This window comes from Polyodon spathula, chromosome 23, assembly GCF_017654505.1.
Source record: "Polyodon spathula isolate WHYD16114869_AA chromosome 23, ASM1765450v1, whole genome shotgun sequence".
Classification (NCBI taxonomy): Eukaryota; Metazoa; Chordata; class Actinopteri; order Acipenseriformes; family Polyodontidae; genus Polyodon; species Polyodon spathula.
In genome coordinates, this window is record NC_054556.1 from 22,325,427 (window position 1) to 22,353,384 (window position 27,958).

A 27,958-nucleotide genomic window follows, 5' to 3' on the forward strand; every position below is an offset into this window, starting at 1 on the left:
ATCCTTCAAAGCTACTTGCACACTAAATTAAAGTGTTGTTTATTTGGGTTTCATTCTTCCTGGCTTAAAAAAAAAAATCATGCTAATGTTGATTTGGAGTACATAGCTTTGAAAATCTTGCTCAGTGTGTGTGTGCTAACTCTTGAACAACCGTGGCTGCATATTCAAACTGGCACTGCCATTTGCTTGTATCAGAAGAGTCAATATCCTTCCTGGGGTATACTGGGTGTTAACGTCAGGAAGCTGCATAGTTCAGGCAACCATAAAGACAAGTTTTAAATCATACTTGTATAAAACAGGTTCTTAACATTAGCAGCAACCGCCTGCAGATGGCAGTAAAAACAATAAGCTTTCCAAAAATTGAAACTGAAGATTTTTTCAATTTATTCAATTTTTTACTTACCCATTGGCCAAATTCCTTTCTAATTAATTTTTTAGATAATTAAACTCAGAAAATGGTCACTCAGTGGACTCCAGGCAACTTTCAAATTACAACAAAACAAATCCTTCTATTCAAGACTGGTGTTACTGAGTAATACTCCTATAAAGCAAATAGTACCATAATACAAAATGGCCCAATTCAATGCGCTTCTTCTGTTTAGAGGCAAATGTTTAGGATTTCATCAAGGATTTCATATGTCCATGCTGCCTATTAGCTCTTTTACTGATATTACCCTGGCATGCCACAGTAGACTACTACTACTGCTCCTACTACTACTACTACTACTAATAATAATAATAATAATAATAATAATAATAATAATAATAATAATAATAATAATAATAATCATCATCATCATCATCATCATAATACAAACCAATCATGTACAAAGTTAATAATCATGTACTTTCTATACAATGTGTAGTGCAACAACAAAACAACTAAATCAGAAAATGTACTGCTACTAATAACAAATGCATTAATACATTCATTATTGATATAATTACTCAACAAAACAAACAGCAAATTGCCTTTTTTTATCCAGAAATGTAAAGAAGCCGGACGTATGCTTAGTTGTCACTTTTCTTTCTATGTAAGTTCTTCAGTTGTTAATGCTTTAATGTATTGTTATTGAAATGGTTTTTAAAAACGATTTGAAATGTATTTTCAAAGACAGCTTTACGGTGAGGGAAGTTATAAAACTCAGTCCTTTTAATGCTGAGATAGCCATCCATTTCCACAACTGTTATCAGCTAGCCAGAACCACGATGCTTAACAATGGAACAAAGAACATTGCTATGTCAGGGCTAACAACATTCTTCAGTGTTGTTTTGTATTGACATTCCTGTTACAATCCATAAAATGTACTGTATGTAGGGTTTGGTTCATCATTTTTTCTTTCTTTCATTGTAACAATGGGGCAATTTAAAAGGGTGACTATCACAAAAGCTAATAATATTCATGCGTACGTTTACAATTAAATAAAGAACATTGAAATTCAAAGTGTAGATTTAACGTATTAAAGACCATTTAAAACAGGTTGAAATGCTCAAATCTCTTCCGTGATTCCCCCAAGGAAAACAAGGAAACTAGAGGGTGGGTTTAATTAGAGCTCCTGCCTCAAGTTTATGCCTTTCATTTCTACTTGCAGACAGTGTCTGCTGTTACTGGTGTTAATGTCCTCAGAGTATAGCAAGTAAAGAACAAGAAGACAAAGAAGACTCACCCTTTTCCCCTTCTTGGTCTCATATTCCATTCCTTCTTCCCACCTTGATCCAAGCGCTGGGAATCTTTCTCGAGTTGTGTGGGGAAAACCTTGATTTCCTGTGCTAGAGGAAACTCCACCAGAAGTCCTGATGCAAACTCGGTTCAGCCTCTGCTGTCCTGGGACTGATAAGGACTCACGTGAAGCAACTTGTTTTTCAAACAATACAATAACACAGTAGAGCTGAGGCCGGACTGCGCTGCAGCATATAGTATAGTGAGAGCAAGTATGAGAGCACAATAATTTTTATCAGCTTCTTCCGGTGACACAATTGCTCATATCTCACAGTAGCCTAAACATTTGGTTTTGTGCTTTATTATTCCTTTTTTGTTCATCTTGTATAGCTTAATGAAATCATTTTATAAATCTTAACTGTCATGCATTTACATACGCTATGTCCTATAGTCTCCTGTGTAGTTTTGAAAAAACAAACACACCATTATTATTAAAATAAATATCTCACTAGATGCTTTATTTTCCTGTAGTTTGCGCTTCCTAGGTAATTTCACCTTTAATTTTCTGTTCATTAACGATGACTGACATGCTTTTGCCCCAAACAAGCTGATAAACCTAGAAGTGTAAGAGTGAAAGACTGAAAAAAAAAGCTTTCTTCATCCTAGACTGATTCAAATACAAGTTAGCTCTAAAAGGGGCTTACGCAAATTTAAACAGTAGCCTGTGTTTGTTTCCATTCCAAGTTACAGGGCTCTATTGATCAGATCTAACTCAAGAGTTAGTTAAAGTCTGTTTTGATCAATCAGATAGTGTTTACTAAGGGCAATGTGTACTTCTTTAACTTCTGTGAGATGTTTGCTCTCTCTTGTGGTCAGAGTTAATGCAGCAGTTATTTATACAATAAATGTACTGTATTTTTTATTTTTTTTTTATCAAGCTATGTTGCATTGTTGAGCCATGTTCATGCATGTAACATCCTTTAATCAACTCTAGAATGTTCATTAGTGGGAGTCTGAGAACAATGGGTTTTGTTCCAAAATTAATATTAATACCTATTTCCATTGACGGGACCTGTACATTTGTGGGAATGTGTGTTTTGGGAATAAAGTTTCTCCTAATGTAGATTAGATAGTCAGAACAATATCAAAACACTTAATCATAATATAATAATACTGAGAGTGACATATTTGAAACAAGATGAACACTGCAACACATTATAAATAACGAGAGAAACGGACTTTGCCAAAGTCGTGTAATCTCATCAGTTACTTGCTTTCCACATGCTTTTGTACCTGTCTGACTTTGGGATTTACAGTGTCTAAGGAACAAGCAAGAGCAAGAGTTTATGGACCAATACAATGGATTTTGAGCAATATTGGTGACGTGTACATTTTTAAAAAAAAATCTGTCAACCTAAGTGCGTTAGGATGTTGTATCAAAGCTTGTATTTGGATGCTCATAAGGGAACTAAAGAGCAAGGTGTGAAGAGTGAAGACTCTCCATCTTAACTCAGACTGGTTAGATTTCAGTTTGCGCCAGACGGAGACAAACAGGCTTTCAACACAGTAGCAGTGGCACCTGCATGGGTGTCCCAAGGAAAGAGAATCAATCCTTTCTCTTTTTTTATCCCTTGAATCTGTGTGTTTATTTTGTTTCAGCTGTACAATTCCTGTTGGTGTTTCTGTGGTTCTTTGTAATATGATTGTAGTTCATTGTATAAAGACGTCGCAGAATGTTTCTTCTGAATTAATCAGCATTTTTTTTTAGTTTGACCGTTTATTGTTTAATTAATAGAAAGAGCTTCGTAATGATGGAACTGAAAATTTTAAAGAACGTTAGCAAGACACAATGTAGAAAACAATACATGAATCTTTGAATTACTGGCTATACAACAGCACTAATCTGGTTTTTCTTTTACTAAGAAATCAACAGAAATACAGGTTCAAAAGCTGTATAAAAAAATAACAGCTGAGGTATATACAAAAAGGACTTTAAAAAAAATAATTCAAATCCATACACATTAAAGAAAAAGAGAATATTCACATGGCACATTTACAATCAACCATCTCATACAAATAGTGTCAGGAAGAATCTATGAAAATGGCTATGTGCGGACACAATGGAGCTGTGTTACTAGAGCTGCTTACAATAATAATAAAGCCCCCAGAAAATCAGACAGCAAACGCAAGAATGGTTGAGACTATGCTTAGCTAATAATCATGGGTTCTCTGGAAGTTATCTTGAGCTGAGATTGAAGTGCTTAGTTGGTTAATTACAAGTCTTTGTCTCAGCCAATTAGATTCCAAATTCAACAGTCATTTATCACCTGCACATAGAAACCCCATGAGCTTAGAACCTTATCAGACTAGAATGAGCTACGCATGCAAGGGGGTGGCAGACTGCAAATAAATACAATACCCCTTTTAATTAAAACAAAACAACTGCTAGAAACAGGAATTGTCCAGATATCAGTTGTGTCATTTTGAAAATGCATCTTCTTTTTCATCCAGGTGGGGGTACTGTTTGACTGCGTTTGTGAGCTGGTAGGAGCAGAGGAGGTGCTTCTCCTCCATACAGCTGCCAAGGGATGTTCGCTGCTTCACTTACACTGCTCAAGCTGTTGCTGTTCTGCATTTTGCGCTGAACTTGGCCTCTTGATTCACAAGCTACAGCCCCCACAGTGAAGCTAATTGAAAATAAGCATGGTTGCTGATTTACTTAATTTCATCAGACGTACTGCAGTGAGCACAATTTTGAAGGTATGTATTTAAAATGCTACGGCAGAGTGCAAAGCTTGTGGGTGGCATTGCACTGTTCCACTATTACACCTTACTAAATATTACAGTACAGTAACACCTCCTTTAAAACCTACACAAACTACCTTATTTCTACTGCACTTTTTATTAGTTTTGATGTTAACCGATATACAGTCTTACAGCAGACTGGCCCTATAGGCTCTTATGGAAATAGGGGAAAAAGATTTGTCAAAGCCAATGTTCTGCAATGCCTTCATACAAGACAGTTATTGTGAAGTGGCCATTCTATCACAATGAGCATATCTTCCTGAGTGTTTACAGGATATTTACATTAAAATACAAAGCTGTAGGGACTGGGACTCCCAGCTCAGGTCTGGACTCTCCACACTTAACTAAACCTTTTCTATTGTGATGCTTAATGACCGTTTCAGCCAATACAACTGACCAGGTGTTAGCAAAAGCAGATGTCGAGTTTTTATTTATTTTATTTGAGTTTCTTTTAGTTTTACTTTCTGAGCTGCCATGTTAACCGCAGGATAGAAACCTTTCGCTCCTCTGTGGTTAAAGTTAAGCTACTAATGAATTTACATCAAAAATGGGGGAAAAAAAGATAAAGAAAGACACCCTCTAAGAATGTGTGCTCATGCATTTTTCTGCAAGATTTTCTTTGCAAAGTGTCTTTCGAACATGTTGACTTGGGCCAGTTCCATAATGCTAGTAAAGTTATACAAATGCCACTTACAACATAAGTGGAACAACGATCCACTAAAAAGCAGTAATCCTTTCTATCACTCCATTTTCATCACAATCACAAAACTTTTTTTTTTTTTGCAAGAATTGAATGTGCCAATAGTTTGGTACATCTCTCAAATAACAAACAAGGTTCCAGTCAAAACACAATCCCAGTTCTGAGAAATGCTACAACCATGCTGGAAGCTGTTGTAGGGAGTGAGAGTGGGGTCCAGTTTGATAGGGCAGAGAAAAATAGGCTCTAGAATTATTAACAGACTATTATTGTTTTCATTGAGGCCTTAGATAATATCACTTTGAATCCAAGTTCACCAAAATGTGAGATCTTGTTCAGGTGATTTCAGTTCTTGATAATGTTGAACTGGAATACCAGCTCTGTTAAACTGATTAGAACTTTAAGAAATAGCTCATTGTCTAAAGAAACATATTTTTACAGACAGAAATGCACTAAAGAGATACACATGCACCATTAAATGTTTGGTTTTAATAGCAATGGTCCTCAGTTTTGAATGATCTCAATGAAGGTATTTAGAGTTCTAACTGTCTAGATCAATTGAATAGACCCCAGTACGTATTTTGAGAATAAGATCTTGCGGACCACCTAAAATGTGCAGAGGACTCAGGTTGGGAAACACAGCTCAATACAGACAGCATGTATAGTAAGCCTCCAGGGGGCCTTGTGCAATGTGTCATTTTATGTTATAAAGCTGGACGCTGTGTTAGTTCAATCAGAAAACAACAACCGAAAAGAATCTGCACTAAGTAGCTTGCTACCCAGAGGCAGAACTTTGACCAGTTGCTTGTATCCAGCATACTGTACAACCCCAGCCTTTTAACACAGTCTCATCCAGCACTCAGGCACAGCAGGTTCTAACCGATCTGTCACTAGAGCATTAGTCAAGGAATCAAACAAAATGTGGTAAATAAATAAACTGGAAGAACACAAGAAAAGAAAAATAGTTGACATTTCCAGCAGACAGGTTGGTATGTCTTTAAACAGCTGCTAAATCAAGATAGCATCCCACTATATGGGCTTGGTAGTGAGACCCCATCTCATTGGCTGTTTCGTCTAGACAGCATTACTAACCACTAACTCGTTCCATTGGTCACACCAGTGCTTCAAAGAACACACAAAGAAACAAAAATAACATTTTACATATTTTTTTTTTTAAGGGGTACATTTTTTTTTTAATAGAATAAAAAAAACACATTGTGAGGTGATACAGGGAAACAAGTTATGAATCATGCTTTTTATTTTCTTGAAAATGTTCCCCTGAACAACCATTTATTTTATTTTACATTTATAAATTTGAAAAAATTACAGAAATCAAAGAATTTTGTGGTCACCACAAAGTTTACTACACGTTCATGGGCTTGCTTCAGCAGTTTGTTTAGTCCTTACCACTTTTTACCACTATCAACTTCTGTGAATAAAATTTGGAAATCTGGCTTGCATATCTGCTATAGAGTAAAAAAATGAAACCCATTCAAACCAGTTTTACAGCAGAAACCGAGCCACAGAAAAGAAAAGAAAACAGAATGGAGACAATCAGTATAATCGATATCTTCTGCAGGGGTTTATACTGCAGAGCTACAAACATGATGAAGTGTTAATCGACACACCTGAGTTTAGTGATTCCACTATACATGCTTTGATAGAGCCCATAGCCCTTTTATTTTAAACACATACATTTTATGGCCACCTCTGCAATTATATTTAATTTCCTGCCAAACACTATTGTCAACTGTGAGTCTGCACAAAGATGGAGGATTTACCGAATCTAAGTGTATTTAGAAAGCTGACCACTTTCACATCCTTAATGTGTATTTTAACCTGTGTCAGACTGTTTCTTTGGAGCAGGTAATTATAAATTGATGACAACGCTGTAAAACAAAAACAAAAAACAAAACAACAAAAACTGATGTTTTGAATGTGTAGGTTTTCTGAGCTACTCATATGAGTTGGCACAGCACGCATTTGTATCAATAGTACTCCTGGCTATAGATCTAGGATCTAGCACAAAGCCCTTCTGCACGGCCAATATGTCAGTTTAATGAATATTCTCGTTGTGTCAAAACAGAAAGTAAATGGTTATATTCGAAGCACATACAGTGAGGACAACCGGTGTGCTTGTAACAAATGCAGTCTGAAGATTCAGATCCCTTTCATTACAGCTTTACATTGTTTTTACTGAAATAAGGTACCGGTAATGGGTATTTATTTGTCAATTGATTCCTTAATCCTTTTGTCATTTTACCCATGAAATTTAAATTGAAATCCAGTTTTGCATTACAGGAGTTTAGTCGTTCCTGCTCTTTAATAGTTTGTTTAAAAAAAAAAATAAAACACTGAACAGGTCAACGTGTTTTGGCACAGCTGGAAGCCTTTCTCTAAACCAGCCTCAGATTGAAAAGGAAACAGAGAAGAATCAAATCTCTTGCTTCCACAAAGAATAGTCTTTGTGGTCAGGTTTGAGGCGCATTGGCAAATCATAACAGCAAAGACTGGCCCCATGCCCATCAACCTTACCTTTGGGGTCTGATTTTCAAAAGCTGGGTTTACTAATGAATTAATCTTGAAGGGATGAAGAGCATCGCTTCCTGTGCTGTTTAATCATCTGAAGAAAACTCTGCTGCATTTTGTGCTTGTGCTCTTAGTTTATTTTTCTTAAGCATGCACTTATTTCCTAAAATATTATGGAACAGGTGAATGTTGATCTATCAACTTTTGAAATTCACCACCTCTGATCTATCAGCAGGCTGATGGCTTCCAGGAAAGTTCAGCACCAAAAAAAATGTACAGATAGTAAACCGGCATGTCAGCAGACCAGGTGTTCTTCTCTTTGAGGCTTGCAAGACCAATTCACTGCAAACCTTTCATTGCCAGCACCCTCCAGTAACACACAGTAAATAATACAAGATTACATCACTGAACCCACACGAGGGTCTCACACCTATTTTTTTGTTATTATATTTTTTTGCAGTGAAAAGCAACAGTCTGGTGATAATAAGGCTTCACTGTATCTGTGTGGTTTCTAAGTGAGCACTGTAGTATGCTCAGCTGTAGCACCAGTGTTTAACTCACTGATACTGAGCCCTCTGTGGTTGTCCCAAATCTACTGTCCTCTCTGTCTTCTGTTCTGTGTTCTTCGATATATTGCTGCTTTATAAAAATCCCTTGCAACCTTCCACGTTACATTGTCTTTACACATTACACCCATCTTTCCATGTAGAAAGGCAGAGCAAAACCTAGCAAAAACTTGTAAGCTTGTTTTTCAAATGGTAGCGATAGTGAAGACAGAAATGGTGGGTTGGCAGAATATGTAGTAAAGTGTGTTTGGGAAAGAACATTTCTTGGATTTGTTTTAAGTAGGTTAACATTGTGAGAAATGGCATAATTCTAAACGTCTCAGTCACTCCACCTATTTCAAACATCTATATATGTAACACACACTACTACAAAGATACTAAAGTGAAGTCTGCCTCGACGTATTTCATGAATAAGCATCATTTTACTTTAACAATCTCAATGTAATAGTGGTTTCAAACAGCTTCTGACAGTCTACCCATTCACTTTAAAACATATCCACAAGCTAGGTACCATTTTTTAAGGCTGTAAACTTCAGCCATTTTGTTAATTTCTTAACTATATTTAGTCAACAGTTTTGTTGTGCACGTATATATATTATATATATATATATAATATATATATATATATATTATAATATATATTATAATAATAACAATAATGTAGGAATTTGACTGAACTTGAACCGGTTTTGTACAACTTGAGTGCCTTGACATGACACATTGTTCATCTAAGACAAACCAAAAGTAAGACAGACATTTAAAAAGTAAAAAAAAAACAAAACAAAACAAAAAAAACAACAACAGGACATGGCCACTTGAGACAAGGTTGCTAAAAAACATTTGCTAAGCTATGAGAGATCCTTTACCATACTGACGCAAACCAAAGTGCAACCTTTTGCTTTTTCGTTACCATGTTCACAGGTAATATATTTCAGTGCTACCATGACAACTGATTGAACCGTGCATGCCCCAAATCAGATACAGTCGAATGCAATTTAAAATGAGTTATTTATTCATTTATGTACTTCTTCGGATAACCGTAGTCACATTGAAAATCTGACTGATGCAGTCGCAGCAGTAGAGTTTGCGCTGCCCCCTTTTGCACAAGCGCTGGCTTTCAAACGCAGCTGTGCTCGGCAATCACTGGTTCTGAAGTTAAGCTGCAAGGTCAGGAGTTCCGTGATCACCCCTTACCTTACCTCAATGTTGACTGCACAAAGCCTTTCAAAGAGACCGGTTACCTCACATCAGCCTTAGAATTTGAGCTTGTCTACACTGAGGTTTCATACTCCATCACTTCCTTGGGCGCACTGAGGCTTCGGTACTGTAGCCGGGGGGTGACAGGAGAGGTGTGCTCCAGTACTAAGATAGTCTTACGCAGCCTCCGGTCAATGAAATGAGCATCCCAAGCTGGATACTTCTTCCTGGGCAAGTCTATTCTAATGACAGGCCCTTCTGTCCTTGGAGTGCGAGCAACTGGGGTTTGTGGAACAATTGGCCTCACCTGAAAAACAGGCATGCAGCTGTCCCGGTCCCCTGGCATCTGTTCCCTTTCCACACCCATAGTCCTCTGTAGAGATCTAGGGGGACTTGTTATAACATCTGGGGGAACGGAAGTAGGTTCCGGCCCCTCCTCCTCCACACAGCCCCACTGGGACCCAAACATTGGTCCATTTGGGTGCAGCAGGCAATAGTAAATGAACATGAAGAACATTCCAAGAGCGAAGCTGGAGACCACCACACAAACTATGATTAAGGCGTAGAAGTCTGTGGTCTGCGGGTCCCGGTACAAATACCAAAGCACCGTCAAGGCAGCATTTTCGGTAAGGGTAATGAAATAGTAGATGCACATTCGATAGCGAGTCCGCCCCGCCTTGACATTGAACCAGCAGAAGATGTAGATGATGCCCACTACCATGTTGTAGATGATCTCCTCCCACTTGGACATGCAGAAGTCCGTCTCCCCCTGGATGATCCAGAAGGTCATGATGCACCAGTGGGTGACGATGAAGATCCCGAAATAGAGCTGGAACACAGAGACGAAGAGGGCGAAGGCGATGGTTCGAGCACCGATGGTGAAGAGGTGCCACAGGATCTGGATGATGACTGCCTTATATGACAAGGACATCTTATCATCACGGGAGTCACGGAGAACCTTCTGATAGGAGGCGATCACCCAAGCCAGGGCGACGAGAGATGCAGAGGCAGACAGACCTGCATGAAAGAAATAACAGTACTATAATATCAATATACAATCCTTTTTATTAATATTTATAAATTGGCTTTGTGTTACCTGGCTATCAACAGTTAATTTTATTCATTTTTTTTTAATTATACTGCTTTTAATTGTTCATTTTTACAGACTGGCTTTGTATCTTAGTTTTTCTAATTTTTCAATTAAAATTTATTTTTTATATTTATTATGATTTTATTACATTTTTGTTTTAGGCTCTAAATTTTTCTATTTTTACAAACTATCTTTTTTTTATCTTACTTTTTCTAATTTTACAATTATACCCATGTTTTATTTGTTGTCTCTTTAAATTTCTATTTTATTACATTTTGTTTGTTTGTGTGTGTGTGTGTGTGTGTGTGTGTGTGTGTGTGTGTGTGTGTGTGTGTGTGTGTGTGTGTGTGTGTGTGTGTGTGTGTGTGTGTGTGTGTGTGTGTGTGTGTGTGTGTCTGTGTGTGTGTGTGTGTGTCTGTGTGTGAAGAACTTTGGATTCCTTGTGATGAAAGGAGCTATAGAAATGTGAATTGCATAGTACTCTACAATGGCAGTATACTATACAAAGTTAAAATACTATCATTGCAAAAAACGTCTTTGACATGTCTTTTAGTCATTCGCAGAATACTATGTCAGGACTTCATTAAAATCTCTTTGAATTCTCTTCAGACCACCATACACTGTAAAAATACAAAATACATGTCATTGGATACTCAGGAATGAAGACAAATATGCAAACATTTGTTTTTAATCAATTAGTAGATTTAAGGGAAATGGTGAACCCATTCTAGATATGATAAATAGTAGCTGGATTATTGGACAGATATTTATAGCCCTTTTGTCAGCTGTTCTGCTTTAAAGCACATTATTCCCAAGTGAAACTCCATTCCGATCAGATCTTTAGCAGATTGTGGGCTGTGCTCAGGTCAAGCTCCATACTGTGTTAATGGCAACCCCATGGGGTGTTACAGTGACCAGCAGGCTCAACAACACTGAAATATTCAAGACTCTTTCATGCTTAACATTGTTATCCTTCGCCAACAATATTCACACGTGCAGCAAATTCATGCTAAAGAATTCACAAGGTAAGATGTGGCATCATTCGCAGCTAGATCACTTTAGTGTCATCGGCTTGATTTTAGCTAGGGTTTAGTATGATAATTAGCTCTACGTTGGCTGTCTATTACAATCATTAAAAGGACTGAAATGGAAGTGGTACAATGAGGCCAATCCCATTAGGCACTTGAAAATCACGAGAAAGGTGTTGAAAGCACACAGACACAAAAAGTGACAATGTCAATGAATTGCCTAACTTGTCATTAGTGTGAGCATGATTATTATTAGACATACTACATGTGCATCATTTAAGAATGATTTCCAAGAACAAACTGCACAGATGCAATGTTGATTTTCAGATAGAATAAAGGGGTTTTAAAAAGGGCAAGAAGGGATTTTGGGAGCATCCAGATCTGTCTAATCTGCACAGTTGAATGCATTAAAACTTCCAGGTCAATACACTGTACCAATATAATTTCAGTAGTTTTTAGTAAAAAAAGACATTTTGAGACGCTGTTGGGAGAAGCTTGCCGACGTCTGTTGGGGATGCACTGGTGGAATACAGTGGTTTGGAGTTATCATTAGAAGAAAAAAAAAATCAAATATCACTGTAAAAACACACACACACACACACACACACACACACACACACACACACACACACACACACACACACACACACACTACTTCTGTGTGCTAAAATAGACTCATTCTGGTCAGACTGCTCTGTGTTTTACTGATTTCAAAGCTGTCATAAATATTTTATACAGTTCTTTTCTCCTTCCATTTGGATGAAAGCCAGATCAAGGCACATCTTAATTAGCTGCAGACCTGCTCAGCTGAAAGCATTAGTCAATACATCAAACTCCTTGGCTACAACTACTGGGGAAGTGTGTTCAAGCCATTTGAACAGAATGCCTGACAATCTTAATTGAATCTAACATTATAAGAAGCAGGTCTCACACAAGAAAATAAAAAAAATAAAAAATGAGCAATTGTAACATCCACTGTAGTGCGAGAGATCTAAAATGATGAATGCAGACGAGCATTGTGCCTTGTGCATTGTGGGTTAAGATGCTTGCTTGCGGTGTGTGGAGTTGTCGGTTCGTGCTCAGCCTTTGCCCTGTTACATTGGTGCCATGACCCGGATGGAATACATGAGCTGCAGCCAATCGCTGAGGTTAAGAGGGGAAGGGTGTAACAGGCAGTGCTTTGTGATGCACTGCTGTTACAGATTCTATCTCCTGTCAGGGAGATGAGATAAGGTTAAAAGCTCTAAAACCATGAAAGCAGACGAGCCCGCCTCTTTTGCATTGTGGTTAAGCCGCTCGCTTGCGATGTGCGGAGTTGCCAGTTAGCAACCAGCCTCCATCCTGTTACACAAACATCCCAAGATCTGAGCTGTTTCAAGACTGTACAACTACTGTACCTCCATTTTATCTTCAATGGCAGGGTTTTTAAATGAAGTGTGTGTGTTTTTCTCCACTCTCTGAAAATCAATGGATATATGTGCTGTGTCAATGGGATGCCATAAATATACACACAAAGTTATCCAATTAAAATAAATAAATACAAGGAAGCAGGGCAAGGGAAAAGCCGTGGCTAATAGATTTGAGTTTATTACTTTCTTATGCAGTAAATGGGAGCTAGAGCATAAAGAAAGAATCCACGAGATGACTGGAAGATGTTAACCCTAAGTATTCACGCTACAGTGCTCTCTCTATATGATCCAATCATTCACAGATTTGGTTAATTCACTGTTAAAACCAGGTAGGCATTACATTGTACAAGCCCAATATTTTATTGTATAAGACCCCTTTGCTAATTCACTGTTTTCAATACTTTCAAGTTTTTTTTTATTTGTATCTCAGATAGAGAAATAAAGAGGGAGCATGACAGAAATAAAGATATATAATGATGTGATTAAAAACAGCACCATTTTCTAAGCTTTTGCTCCACGCGTTTTTTCAGTAAGCTACAACAACTACAAAAGCCGAAATAGCAAATGAAATCAATAAAAAGACTCATGTCTGGTGTTTCTTCATAACTTTGTTTGTGGCGCTGTTGGTTTTGTTCTCATGTCAAAGACGGCAAAAAGGGAATAAAACCTGATGCTTTAAGATTAAATGTTTTACGTCAATAAGGCTGGATTATTGTTATTGGGTGCGCCATGTCTTTGAACCACTGCATCTCCCGATACATAAAAATGGCCAGCACGTCTTCAAGTGGCCCTGTCTTTCTTAATAAAGAACGAAAGCCTGGTTTCAATTTCAGAGATCATTTTAAATTCCAAGGGTACTACGGCTGGCATGTTTCATAAATACATTTTGCCGATGGCCCACATACACAACAGACAGTTACAGAGGCTGAATATTTGCATTACCTTCTTTTACCACACAAGGGTTGGTTTTGTACATTAACTCCCCTCCCCTACTTGTTGCACTAACCATATTTGGTCACCGGTGGCAAAATTACAATAAAACAATTGCAACATTCAGACAAAAATCAAACATGAATGCAATAAAGATGATCCATAATACCGAGGTTCTCAGCATACTGTTTGAACAGGTGGAGGTGCGGTGATCTGGGCCATTATAAAATAAAATAAGAATTCCCTTACAGGCATGTTTAAATCAAGCCCATGTTTAATTTACTTTGTCAATACAAGTCTCCAGTCTGGTTCAATGTTTAGGCTTGCAGCTTTTTCTCTGTGAAAATAATGAGGCACCAGCTGGATTCCCCCCAATGCCATGACTTGACTCTTCTTTTGCGGATCTGGTTAATAAGTGTTCCTTTACCCTGTCACTATCTGCTAAAGTCTTTTCACTTTGGCAGGATTCATGCTGTCACATTTTCAATTGCTCTCTTTAAAAGTGCAAGACGTTTTTTATAGATCTCTCTCATTTTTCGGCTCCTGTTATCAGCCCTACATTGGCTTGGTTCATGATTAAATAACTATAACTGTAAGATATGTAATATGTAGATGAGGGTCCCAAGAGGAACACATCATGTAACAGTGGTGTTCTCCTGGTGAATGCAAATGGAGTTTAAAGTTTGTTTGGAGAAAGGACAGTGCCTTGAATGCATTAACAATAATACCATAACCTTCCTTTGCTAGGTAATGTATTGTTCAATCCGTGTTTATTTGTTTCACACTGTCAATTTGAACACAGTAATTAAATTCGAATTCCTATCAATCCCTAACAGCCAAAGACAGATTAGAACACCCTAGTTAGTATTCACAAATTATAAATGACGCTCAGTGACTAACCTAACCTACTATTTCCTCACCAATTTATGTAATAGGAATCTAAGATTAGGATAGCAGCAAAGTTAGCATCCTTCATATGCACAAATATCAATGTTTTTGCATTAATAACTTAACAATCTTAGAAAACATATTTTAAGTGCAACTACATTAAATTATCTGCACCATCTTGGTATTCAGCAGTCACCCGCTTGACTGAAGCAAGAATTCACAAGAAATGGATTCCCCATCCTTACCCTGCAGCGGCTCCACCTGGTTCCTCTGGATCATGACGCTGAGCTGCAGGACCAGCTGGGGGGCGCTCTTGAGGAAGGTCTCCAGCAGACGCAGCATGTTGATGTCCGCACTCTCGAACATCATCCGCCAGTGGAAGTGACAGCGTTCATGCTCGCTGCGCCAGCGGCTCTGGACTCCCAGGTAGAGGGCGCGCAGATACCTGCAGAGGTGGGTTACATATTTCTAATCAGAATAATGGACATAATATAATGGGCTACAATAAAGTGCAGAAAGTTTACCCATAATTGCACCAATGTATTTTTATTTAAAGGAGCTAAATTACTACTGTGTGGTCTTAGACACAACTGGTGTACACAATTTGCATGTGGTTGGTGCTGCATTATGATCTGCCCAATCGTTGCTTTGTGCATGGGGAACAAAGCTGAAACAGAGCCAGTCAATCATTTTTACTGACAAGTGATTATTTTTACTAGGCATGCAGATGAACAAGTTTATTGAATTGCGATGGTCTGTCACCCTGAAGTGCTAAGATCTTTTTCTCTAGTAATGTGCAAACCTGTTTGTTAGCCATTTCCTGATGTGACTTTGAGAGACTGCTTCTGAAAGCATATATATACAATGTCATATAAGTCAGAGTTTTCTCAAATTGCCATGAGGATTATTTGACCCCATAACCCAAAAACGTCCAATTTCAATCCTCTATTTCTGCTTCATAAACGTTCATTTCAATTTGAGTCCCATGCAAAGGGGAAATGATTCCAGAACGAAAGACCCCGGAAGACTCCAGGACTATTATTTCTCATCATGTCTGTCAGATCCATAGTTAACTCAGACTGTGACAAATAATTGAAATCAGTACAATAAGCAGGCAGAGATGGGCCACATTAGGGAACTAATGAGGAAGATTAAAAGGCCTGGAGAGGAGTCATCCATAGCTGGATATTGCAAAGGAACCAAGAGCAGAGCTTCAAAACAGACTTCAACTGGAGTGATGGCCAGTATTACACAGAATATCCACTTTATACAATGATTAGTTATGCCAAGGATGACTGCAGTTCTTTTTAAAAGACTAGATAAATACTTAACATCTGTTGGGTGAACATATTAAAACAAAACAAAACAAAAAAAGTAAGTAAGCTCTGTATTAGATTTAGAGCTTACAGACTTGCAAATCAAGATATTTAAAAATGCTATTTCTGTCCTACGACTACCTAAGCTCTGATTTTAAAGTAGGCGGCATAGAATGAAGCAAAAATGCAACATAATATGCTCCCGTTTAGCTCAGAATTAGAAAACAGCCTTTTCTTTCTAAAATAAATTCCTCTGCAGTGAATGGTAGCAAATAGCTACATACTGTACTTAATAAACATGACAGCATTGTGCCTGTGCTGGCACTAGATATACAAGTGGTTTCACAAGTGCTTGTGGCAAAACTGTACAGGGACCTGTTTTTCAGCCAACGCTAATGAAATGGATCCTAGTCTTGCCAATGTAAACACAGAACAGTGAGCCAGATGGAGGGATGACACTATTCAGCAACATTCCAGCACAGCAGTAACAACACCTGTCTGTTCATGCTGCTCTTGGCAAACAATGATTCAGCCTCACAGCCTAGACCTTGCAATATGTAACATGTTGAAGCTTGAATATCTGAAAAGCAGCAGTTGTTTTGCTAAGTACAGGGAAAACCACCAAAATGCTGTCAAGTGTAGTGCCAGGTCTTTAAAATGAATGCCCACCTCCATGCACCACAGCAATCCTACGCATTGTTTTCTAGAACATAAAACAGATAATCAGGATCTTTCCTAGTTGAATGCTTCTGAATAATTACTGTGTCTTTGAACTTCTACTGGGATTTTGTCATTTTTTATTTTCTTTGTAGATTTTTTTTTCTCTTTCGGCCGAGAGCTGTCATTTTAAATGTGCTTTTAAAATGTTTTAAGGTGTTTTTTTTTTTTTTTTTTTAAACCCCTCTCAGGATTTATATTATCTTCAGTTGCCCAGCTGGGAGTAGCGCCCCCCTTTCATCTCAGATCTAGCTTCAAACCTGGAATAAGGGTAAATAGTGCTTCCTCTGTACCCTGTCGTGGCTCAAACTGGTTCCACTGGTCATTTTCCATAGTCTGTTCTAGACACATGTGAAGTTATTGCTTTTTACAGGGACTTCATTATAGTTTAGCAGATGCAGCAGCAGAAACAAAACTTTATTTCTATGCAACATTATTATTCCATGATGTGGGTAAAAAACATTTACAACAGCTTCTGAATTGTTATTCAAAGCTTTATAACTTATTTATGATGAAATAGAAGGAACAAAACCACACCACAATGAACCAGCTACAATGAACCAGCTAGTGAACACAAACACATTTTAACAAATCAATGTCAAATTCACAACTCTAATGGGTTCGGACCTCCCAGTATGGGACGAAACACAAAGGGCCTGCTAACCCTACAGTGATGTTTTGGTATGCGCGATGCTATCTATGAATATTAAATCTACTATATATTTGTAGTCCAACAAAATGTGTTGTTTATCATCTAAATCAAATGAATCTGTCAGAAGATATCACACATATAGAAATATCCGATCCCATATAGCCTCCCTACCAATATAACACCAGATAGCTTTGAACTGTATCTGTTGGTTCATGTTTCTTCATTGGCTGGGCTCAGACTCAACATAACAATCCAGTCTTTGCATGCTCTTGAGGTGTCATCACCATTTTGATCACCACCTCCTAATGTTTATTATTCTAACCCTTGACCTCACCCATGCAAAACAAATACTTCTATATGAATTTGATCAAACTTCCACCAAAGAGCTTGCACTTTTACAATTACTACGGTCAAAGAATGTCCACTTTGCATCCACCATCAGTACTTTAGAAACTGTTTAAATGCATCAGCAATTCTCTGGTGCGTCACAGCCAGCGAGCTCACTACCAGGATTCAGTGTTGTGTAGGTTTTTGTCTTCCCACAGACTGATCATTAGTTGTGGTACATTTGCAGTACCTACAACATGAGAGGCACAGTGATCCTTGATTGAAAATCAGGCATTACAACTAGTCACCCCCCTGCTAACACGTCCCTTCACACTCTTGTGTGTCTTCCTAATTTATGGCTTACTAACAAGCTAACTACCAGCACTGCCTCTGGGACTTATCTATCACACCGTCTATCACATGTCACATGGTTCAGCTCCGTTGCATCTCATAGACTCATGATGTGCCTAAATAGTTACTCATAAAATATCCACATCCTACATCAAACAAGATATTTAATATTGCACCCTAACCATTAATAGCACAGGTTTACAATACATAAAGTTCACTTTTGGTTTTTGTTGTGTTCCTGTGTCATTTCTTACTCATATGACCCAATAAGGCTCTCTCCATGCTAACATGCTGCAATTATGCCAGACAGAAAAATGTGTAATCAAGGCACATACCCATAATTAATAATCTGCTGTTAATATTTTGCTGGGTGACTCCGTTCTTGTGTCTGCAGGGAGTATAAATCATCACTGGCTGAAGTGCGGCATGTGATTGCTGCATGAGGTCTTTTGAACTTCTGAAAAAGTGTCTGCAAGGAAAGCAGAAAACTGCATCTGCCTGTTTACTGTATGGTAAATATGAAAACTTATTTTAATATTCTGATTAAAATGAATGGTTTTGTTTACCAAAGATAGTTTTCAGATACACAGATAAACAAGGCTATGCTGGTACTGTGGCAGTATCACCAGGGGTCAAAATACAGGATTTAGCTGCATTTCAATGTCATTCGAGGAGACAATGCTTGGCTGGTTTAATGTCCATTCTTCCTGCTGATCTGAGCCCATTATAGATATTCAAAAGTTTACTGTAAGAGTGCAGGTATTTATTTATTTATTTATTTATTTTAAATATACCTTATAAAATATATATATATACCTTACCTTTTGTGCTATACATTACACAAGTTCTCAAAAAGACGCAGGAGAATGAATCCGGTTTACAGCTTTTATTTGTGTCCGTCAGTCCGACTATTTTTCAAACTCAACACAATGAATGACACTTAGTGTTCAGACTTGATGGTAACAGACAAAAAAAATCTATACACACACACACACACACACACACACACACACATATATATATAAATTTAATGTGTGTGTATCTTACTGTACAATAAATGCAGGGGGAAAAGTGTGGAATACTAGCCTCCCCAAACAAAAGACTCACGCGCTGCCTATGCTGACAGCCTATGTCAGAGTAATAGCTGTGCCATTCCCATCCCTGTCATTTATTCTTAGCAGTAATTAGCACTTACCATCCCCATAGGTGTGAGCTGTAAGGACTGTATCTATTGCCTTCACAATCAAAGCTTTTTAAGTCACACAGACTGAAGAAGGCCCATCAGAGACTGACATTTTATCATGATGGATATATAGATCAGCTGTCTCCTTGTCACAAAAAACACAATGCACGATTTGTCACTATGCGCATTTGTGCCATTATTTGTACATTGTGTACTGTAAAGAAATACAGATTCGCTGACACTTGTAGTGCGCAAACATGAAATCATCAATCAAAGTCACTTGACATAATGTAAAAAAATACTCTGCAAAGTCACACCACCGGCTGTAATAAAATAATTATTTGCATGCCATTTTTATTTTTTAATACAATCTTTCTAGTAATCATGAGTTTTGTTACTCAAATACTAAAATTCAATCATTTCCCCCAGATACAGCAGTTGTTACTGTATGTTATACACATGACATATTAACCCTTGCAATTGTAATGTACATTGTCTCTCTTTGATACAGCACTTTGTATTACTGATACTTATTTGCACCTCCATTGCTTTGTGCCACTAGTCAGTATAGGATGCCTTTTCTGTATCAGACTTGTATTGTTCCAAAAATTTCGTTCTGCTTTGCAAACAAAAACAAATGGCAGCTTCCATATTTTGAAGAGACCTTTGAGGACTTGAAAGCTATCGAGTGTATAGAACACTTAATCTAATAATCAAACCAATCCATATATCACATATTTTAACCACCCATCCCCCAAAAAAATCACAAAAGTGTCTATCTATCGCTGGAAGCTTTTTACTGAAAAACGAAAACCCATGACAAACTACTCGTTAACATTAACTCCAAGGAAATACAGCAAGAAGCCTGGTATCTTTAACAAGTTTTGAAAACATGTTTCAAAATGTGAAAGCTCTTGACAAATGGAAAATTTTCACTTTGATGTCTATGTATTTGCCATTTTCTGCTTAAGAGCAGGGCTGTCACTCTCATTGCAGGTCTTCCTGTGTTCAGGGATATTACAGCTAATGGTCTCAGGACCACATCAGACTTGTTAAAAGTCCGCAAGGGAATCCTCCCCACAATGCACTGTCACACCACATCACACCAACACAAAGCTACTGGCCCTGTTGCTGGCATGATGTGTTAGTAAATATCCCATCACCCTTACTCTGCTAGTCAACTGCTTGGTTGTGGTTCAGTATACCCACTCACCATAAAAGATCAAACAGAACAAATATCACATTGTAATAGATGTTTAATAACAAATCGCTGTACATACCCACATAGGTGTTCACATGCTTTTTGTACAACATTATTGGATACAGCGACAAGTCCTGGGTCCCATTATGTATTTCTCTTTTTATTTGAACATACCCGGCAGTCCCGAATGATCGCTTTAGAAATTGAATTAACACAACACGGTTTATAAATAGCTCCTTCTCTGTTCTCCTCATGGTTGATCAAAGGGAAATCTGTGCACAGTGGTCTCCCCACGTCCCTGCACAGCACCATATGTTTTTATATTTAAATACAGGTCCTTGTCAACTTTCAAATTTGATGCAATGAATTTAAATTATACATGTTAATTATTGTAGCTTGGAACTGGTTTTTATCTCAGCTGGCTGGCTATAAAAGTACCCATAATTCTGATTTTAACTAGCTATGAAGATTATAATTGTGTAAATGTTCTAAACAGCATGTACATCCAGTTTTCTTTATGGTAATGGAATGGATGCTGTAATAAATACACATTTCTTACTGGTTTATTAAACTCGTTTATAGTATAACAGATGTGTTCTTGTTGCTTGACTCATACCTGCAGAATATAGTATATTAACACACAATTTGACATAAGATGATTCAGTCTCAATTCTGGAATCAAAAGCAAACTAAATGACACCAAATACAAATAAAGGTAAGGGAACCCAATTCAAATCTGGAGCTTTACCTTTAACTTCAGGCTAATGTTGAGTACAAAGCTTTGTGCACAGATCAGAGACGAACGAAGCGACCGGCTCAGCAGAAATGTTTACCCTACTAATCCACTCTCTGAGCAGAGTGTGCCTCCGACGGCCCTCCGTGTCAGAAAGCTATATATATATATATAAAGCAAATGCATTATCATGTAAATTCAGCCGGGCTTGCTCTGAAGAATGTCTTTTTATATCTTCAGCCCTGCTTAGACTGGGAATCCTCAGAATAAAAAAATATTATCCACCACCTTACCACCTCAAAAAAATCTGACACTTCTAGAGGAGGCTAAACTTTGTTCACATAATGCTTCTATAATAGGTTTATTCATCTAATTTTATACGGTCTATAGAAATAACCAAATGTTTTGTTTTTTTTCTTGTTTGATAATTAATCGATTGAAAATAATTTCACACACTGCTAGGTTTCCATTGAGCAGCCCTTGATTCCAGTCAGTGGATATGTAAGTTAGACAGGCTGGAAAGAAAAATCGATTAATATACTGGCAGTGTCTCTATGAACTAAGTAACTGGATGCACTGACATTATACTGCAGGAATAATTCAGGGGTCACTCTTATTCCAAATATTGGTCATGCTTTATATTAATCAAGCTAACAAGTGAATTATCGGTAATTGTTTGGTATCCTGGTAATAGAAGTTAACCATGAGAAAAGGTAAAACACTTAAAGTCAAGATTTAAAGTAAAAGATGGTAGAATGCTATATTCTTCATCCCGATTAAATCCAGGACTCCTCATGTTCAGGTTTGGACTTGTGACATATAGAAATATATATATTATATATATATATATTATATATAATATATATATATATATAATACATTATAATTGTACTGTTAATGATGCTGCAATTATGACTTTACTTATAAGAAAGAAAGGATTGACACTCAACCTCTAGTACAGTATCTTCAACAAACAATTAGGTTGATTATGTTCTAAGATACTGCCAAGGCTTGAATCATCAGTGAATGCAAATGGGATCATAGATCAATTCTTCAATTGTCTGGGTGTCGCTGTGAGCATTTACCATTTATAAATAGTTTCCCAATCGATCATGGAAATGTAGTGACTAACGGTATATTTACACAGAGAGGACATTCAGACAGCTTTAACAGATACCCTTTATTAGCGTAGACAATTTCAACCTTTACGACCCTACAGATTCAGGCTATTACTAACATCCCATTGACTGCGATTGTAACAGGTTCTCATGCCACTCAAGATTCTATCCGTATTCCATGAGCTATAATATTGTGTAGCACTGCTGCAAGTGCCAGCATCAGAACTACACGTTTTTATTTTCCTGTGCATGCAATTTGTAACCAATCTGCTTATATCCTGATTAAAATGACAGTACATGACACTCATGTACTAGAAAGTGAATTTATTGAGGATTAGATTATCTATTTTTTTCCCCCATTATAATATCTACTCACCACATGGTGTCCACTAAGTATTGAAGCACCTGTGGCTTAATTAGACCCTGAAGAGCCCATCAGTTTCTGAAGACCTCAGGGTACAGGTTAAAAGGGGTCAGGAGCTATGTTTAGGTATGCGCAGAAATCCAGTGCATTCTTTTTTGAGCTTCCAGATTTAAAACAAAGATGCTAGAAGTGACAATCAAGAGCTCAGAGGAGGGGATGATAATGAGATAATTGCAACAGTCTGCCTTGATAAAGTGCAAGCATTAAGCAATCACTGATTAATAGATTGCCAGGAGATTGTCATCTCATTATCTCAGGATGCCTGGGGACAACAAAGCTGACAATTCAGCACCCTCGCGTGCAGACTTGCAGGGGGGAGCAGTGGGAGCAGATTGAGAAGCACTTAACTTGTTCAAAGCTTGTCAATTTTTAAGGAATTTTGAAGGAACTCTGAGGCCTGGTTTGAACTACCAAGTATATATAATCCTATCAGAACCAATTCAAATGTGCACGTTGCACAAAAATATGCGTTCACAAAAAAGCCTTTTGAGGTACTATGGACCTTATTCACTACACTTTAAGGACTAGTATAAGGAAAATGGGCTCAAACTGAAAAACAAAAAAACAACAACAAAAAAAAAAACCAAAACTAAAACAACCATTACCAAAGATATGTATTTAACTTTTGTTTTTAAAGTTCTTTAAAGCATTAAAAAAAAAAAAAAAAAAAAAAGCTGTTTTCAAGTTTAGTTTTCATTCTCTGCCAACTCCTTATAAAACACAATGTTGCGTTATCTTTCTGTAGCTGTGCCAGCCAAGCGAGGTCCTGCTCCTGAAGTCTATCATCTCTCAAAATGGGCTCACTTTACCATGGCAACGAGGGATGTGAATGCAAATGCAGCCCGCGAACAGCTCCCCACAACAGGTATCAATCTACTGTGGTCAAACGCATGACAGCAACGGCAGATGGGATCAGGAGTGTTCTTCACTTAGGTTGAAATGAGCAGTGAACCACACAGAGCTGTGTGCCTCTTTCAATTTCACATTTCAAAATAAATCCATACTGTCTATATATTTCAACTGTTTGCCCTTTATCTGCCTGCAGTGGTAACAAGCTTTCTTCCATTTAAAGCAGAGCAAAGTGTAGCAGATCCATTCTGAAGCCAGTAGAGAAATCCTTTCAAAAGCCCAAGCATTAGCATGGTAGTTGGCACAGTGGTCAGTCACATTTGCCAGCCCTGCTGTCTCTGTATCCAGTGTGTCAGTGCCACCAGTGTCCGCACACCAGGCTTGCAGTACCACTATAATAACCCATCTCCCTTCTGAGCTGGCCTTAATATTCCTATTTTTTTCACACGAGGGAGGAGGGGTGACAGCCTAATTCTTGTGGAATGAAATGAAAATAATATGTATTTTGTCTCATTCTTAACTAAAGATACATTTTCAGTTTATAGCTGCAGGTGACACAGCCTCTTCTTGTTTGAACTGGATAGTGCTCCTGACAAAACTGTCTAAAACATCAACTGTACTTTACCAACAGAAATTGACAATTATCTCTCTGCAATGGATATATGTGACTCAAAACAGACTGCATTTAATACTATGTGACAGTGAAGGCTATGCTACTATAACACTGAACATTGTTAAAAATATAACCTCAATATTCAGACTGCGTAGCTGTACTGTTCATACACACATACATAAATGCATACACACAATATCAGGTTGATATAACTAGATCGATAAATCATTTATATCATGCCTCTAAAGCACTTTTCTGATTATATATCACCCTCAATTAATAACATATAACATAAGGACCAGAAGATTAGCATTATTCTCAAGAATTTCTTAGGCTTCATTCTGTTGAAAGAGGGAATTCCGGTTTATCTTCAACCCTCATCCCATACAGTGTTCTAGAATGACTATTGCTTTTAAAAACACAGATGTTTAATGCATGCCTGTCACTTGAAATTCTATTTATTCAACAACTCATTTGCATTAAAAACAAACAGTGCTTGCTGATTTAACTCTCAGGATTCCTCTTTCCATCCATTCCCTGGTTCTTCATTGGGATCATGCCCATTTATTCCATCTCCACCCCCACCTTGTCTGATCCAGGGCAGGCTGGCAAATCCATGTACAGGATTTCTTTCTGAGACTCTTTATACTCAAATGATCTCTGAAAATTTACAGAAAACCTCCAGTGACAATTTGATTTACCTGCCGACTTTCGTAAAACACATGCCTGTCTGGATTAGCATTTTCCTCACCCAGTTTCATTGAATCCACTCTTTTTCGTTCTGAATGCACTCATGGAACCCCCCCCCCCCCCCCATTAATGAACAAATATGAGCATCTGAATGAATGTTCTTAGTCTTATTACATTAGTTTTTTCATTATAAAATGTGTAGATTACACCATCCATATGTTCATTTAGGATTGCTGAATTGATGAAAACTGTTGCACAGCCTTCATTCACATATAAGAAATCCAAGAAGGGACTCAGGTATATAGTAGATTGGTATCCCCTTCTGCATTCTAGCAACACAGTGGTGTTGTTACCCTATGTATAGTATTACTGTAAAATGGTTGCCTTACTGAAGCCCCTCTCTTTCAAGCAGATGAGAATGCAGTCACGCTGGGGTACTAGTAAAAACGAGCATCTCCATGGTGATGAGTCAAGCGCCCCCCACAGGGAAAAGCAGAAATTACTGACAAAACCCTTTCCTTCACTCTCATGGCTTATAACCTAGAACAGTGTTTCCCAACCATGTTCCTGGAGGCACATCGTGTCTGTCTGCTGGTTTTCGTTCCAACGCAGCACTTAATTGCTTAATTGAATCCTTCACTGAACTAATAAAGTGATTAACTGGGCATTTTTCCCATTATTTTCAAGCTCTTCATTTGTTGGTACGGTTCAATTAAGCAATTGAGCGCTGCATTGGAACGGAAACCAGCAGACATGGTGTGCCACCAGGAACAGGGTTGGGAAACACTGACCTAGAAAGGCAAGAATAGGTCACATTTTTAAACATGTACCTTATAACTCAGTGTCAATGCTTTTACATCCAATGCAGCACAGTTCTTAGGCAGGACCACATTTATTATCTTGTCTTATTAAGATGCCTTCCCATTTATTCCCTCCCCTAATAGTGATGTCAGACACACCTACTACACCCCCTGATGACCCAATTAAAGCACAACTAAACCATGCAGGTTAGAGCAGAGCTGTTTCTCACAGTGGAATACTGACCCTCCAGAGCCACCGTTGGGCCCATCAGAGCCTGCTGAAGCTGCCCAGTTTACTTTCTGCCCCAGCTTGAAACCCACTTAATTCTGACTCGAAAGACAAAACGACTTTCCAATTCAAAAGAACTGTGCCATTGCTGCAGCTAATGGATTAGAAAAAAATAACACCCAAAGAGAGACTACAAACTAAGCCTCATACACTCAGCAGCTCTGCAGTGGGGGATAATTATCGCAGTATGGAAGCACAATATGAACCCAGGCCAAGTTAGCTTTACGAATTAGCCATTATTGCAGATCTTGTTGTTTCCATGGAGACCAACATCAAGTACAATATCGTTTGAGCGTTGGGTATTAACTGCTAGGCTCTTTCATAGAAATCTATAGAAAAGCAGAGGGAACACAACTTGTTTCTTTTAATGCAGCTGACACTGAATACAACATCTATCAACTGGCCACTTAATGGCTTGAATTAACAATACATATCAGTAGACGATTTATAGATATTTCTTTTGGAAAATTTTGTGTGTAGCAGTGAAGGAGGTGGTGGGGAAGGGAGCACTAATCAACCCAAACTAATCTCATCAAGTTCATTAAATGTGAGTCTTCATCTTTAATTTAATGGGCACACAGAATTACCTTGGCTATGAGTCTGATTATCATAGTTACTGTCATTTATTTGAATGGATGATCAAAGGATTGTATTTTTTCAACTACATCATACTGAATATTTTACATGTGCATTTTTTTTATTTCCTGGGGTATCTTGACACTTGTCTGGTCCCTTGTTATTGGTGGCTGTTGGTTTAAATAGGATTTAATTTTACTTTACATTAAGGGGATCGTTTTACAAGTTAATCAACAGTAATTACCCATGTGGTTACATGGCACTGTAATAACATTGTAAACACACACATGTACAAATACAGTGTATTTTTCAGTTAGTTATTATTTATTATTATTATTATTATTATTATTATTATTATTATTATATAGTAAAATAAAATAGACAAACAACAAAACATCATGGCAAGCCCTGATACATCTGTAGTACACAATTTAAACAGTTAAGAGAATCACTAAGTTATTTATTATACCGATTCAACTGCAAAAAAAAATCTTTAGGAATCACACATTTGCCAAATCTGCCACCATGCAGGATGAATGCAGTTATGTTTTATGGATATGGTCATACTTGCCAACATTTGGAAACAGTTCAGTGGAATGCTGATCATATATATTATTCTATAATAGACGTATCCCCCAAATCAACACCACACGACCATCATGACAGTAAAAACAGGCATAATGAAGCTTGCTTACCTCAGCATAAGTTAGTGATCTGTAGATGTGTCAGCACGAGTACAGCGTGTGGTTTTCACTAACCACTGTGTTTGAAAAAAAGGCTGTTTAAAAAAGGTACTATGGATTTTTAGTGTCCTGTCTTCGTTTCTTTTTTCTTTAGTATAGCTTGCTCTTCCGATGATAACAAAAAATAACGTTTTGAAATACAGCAACTGAATGACATTGACGTAGTTGATTTTCATTGGTCAATTTGCCTTGCACTACTGTTGTATACAATACAGCACTACTGTTGTATACTGTTATAGAGCCGAACTTTATGATCCAGCACCAGTGAAACTAAACTCCATTCTTTATTTATTTAATTATTTTTTTAAAATCATGTTAATACAATGTGCTACTGATCATACGGTATGAAGTGCTAAGACTGAGATTGTTTTGAAGTCAGTTTGCATAAAAATGATGCAGCATACATTTATCATTTTAAATATGTTTACAATTTTCTGAAGAAATCATTGTTAATTCAAAATCTTTTTATCGGAGAAAGTACAGAGCCAGGGATAAAAAAAAAAGCAGAGCCAGGGAAATCCCCCCATTTCCGCCATCAAATTGCACTCTGTATATAACTGTTCAAACCCCTGCATTT

At 37.6% G+C, this 27,958-nt stretch overlaps 1 protein-coding gene across 1 annotated transcript in view; it reads right to left on the bottom strand.

Moving 5' to 3' along the window:
• Positions 1–9,061: 9,061 nt before the first annotated feature.
• Positions 9,062–27,958, bottom strand: part of LOC121297860 (XK-related protein 7-like) — a 46,013-nt gene continuing 27,116 nt past the window's right edge. The window contains exons 2-3 of the mRNA XM_041224414.1: positions 15,045–15,244; positions 9,062–10,471 (exon numbers count right to left, since the gene is read on the bottom strand). Coding sequence (XP_041080348.1) covers positions 9,528–10,471; positions 15,045–15,244 — 1,144 coding nt within the window. The 3' untranslated portion in view covers positions 9,062–9,527. The remainder of the gene's footprint in view (positions 10,472–15,044; positions 15,245–27,958) is intronic.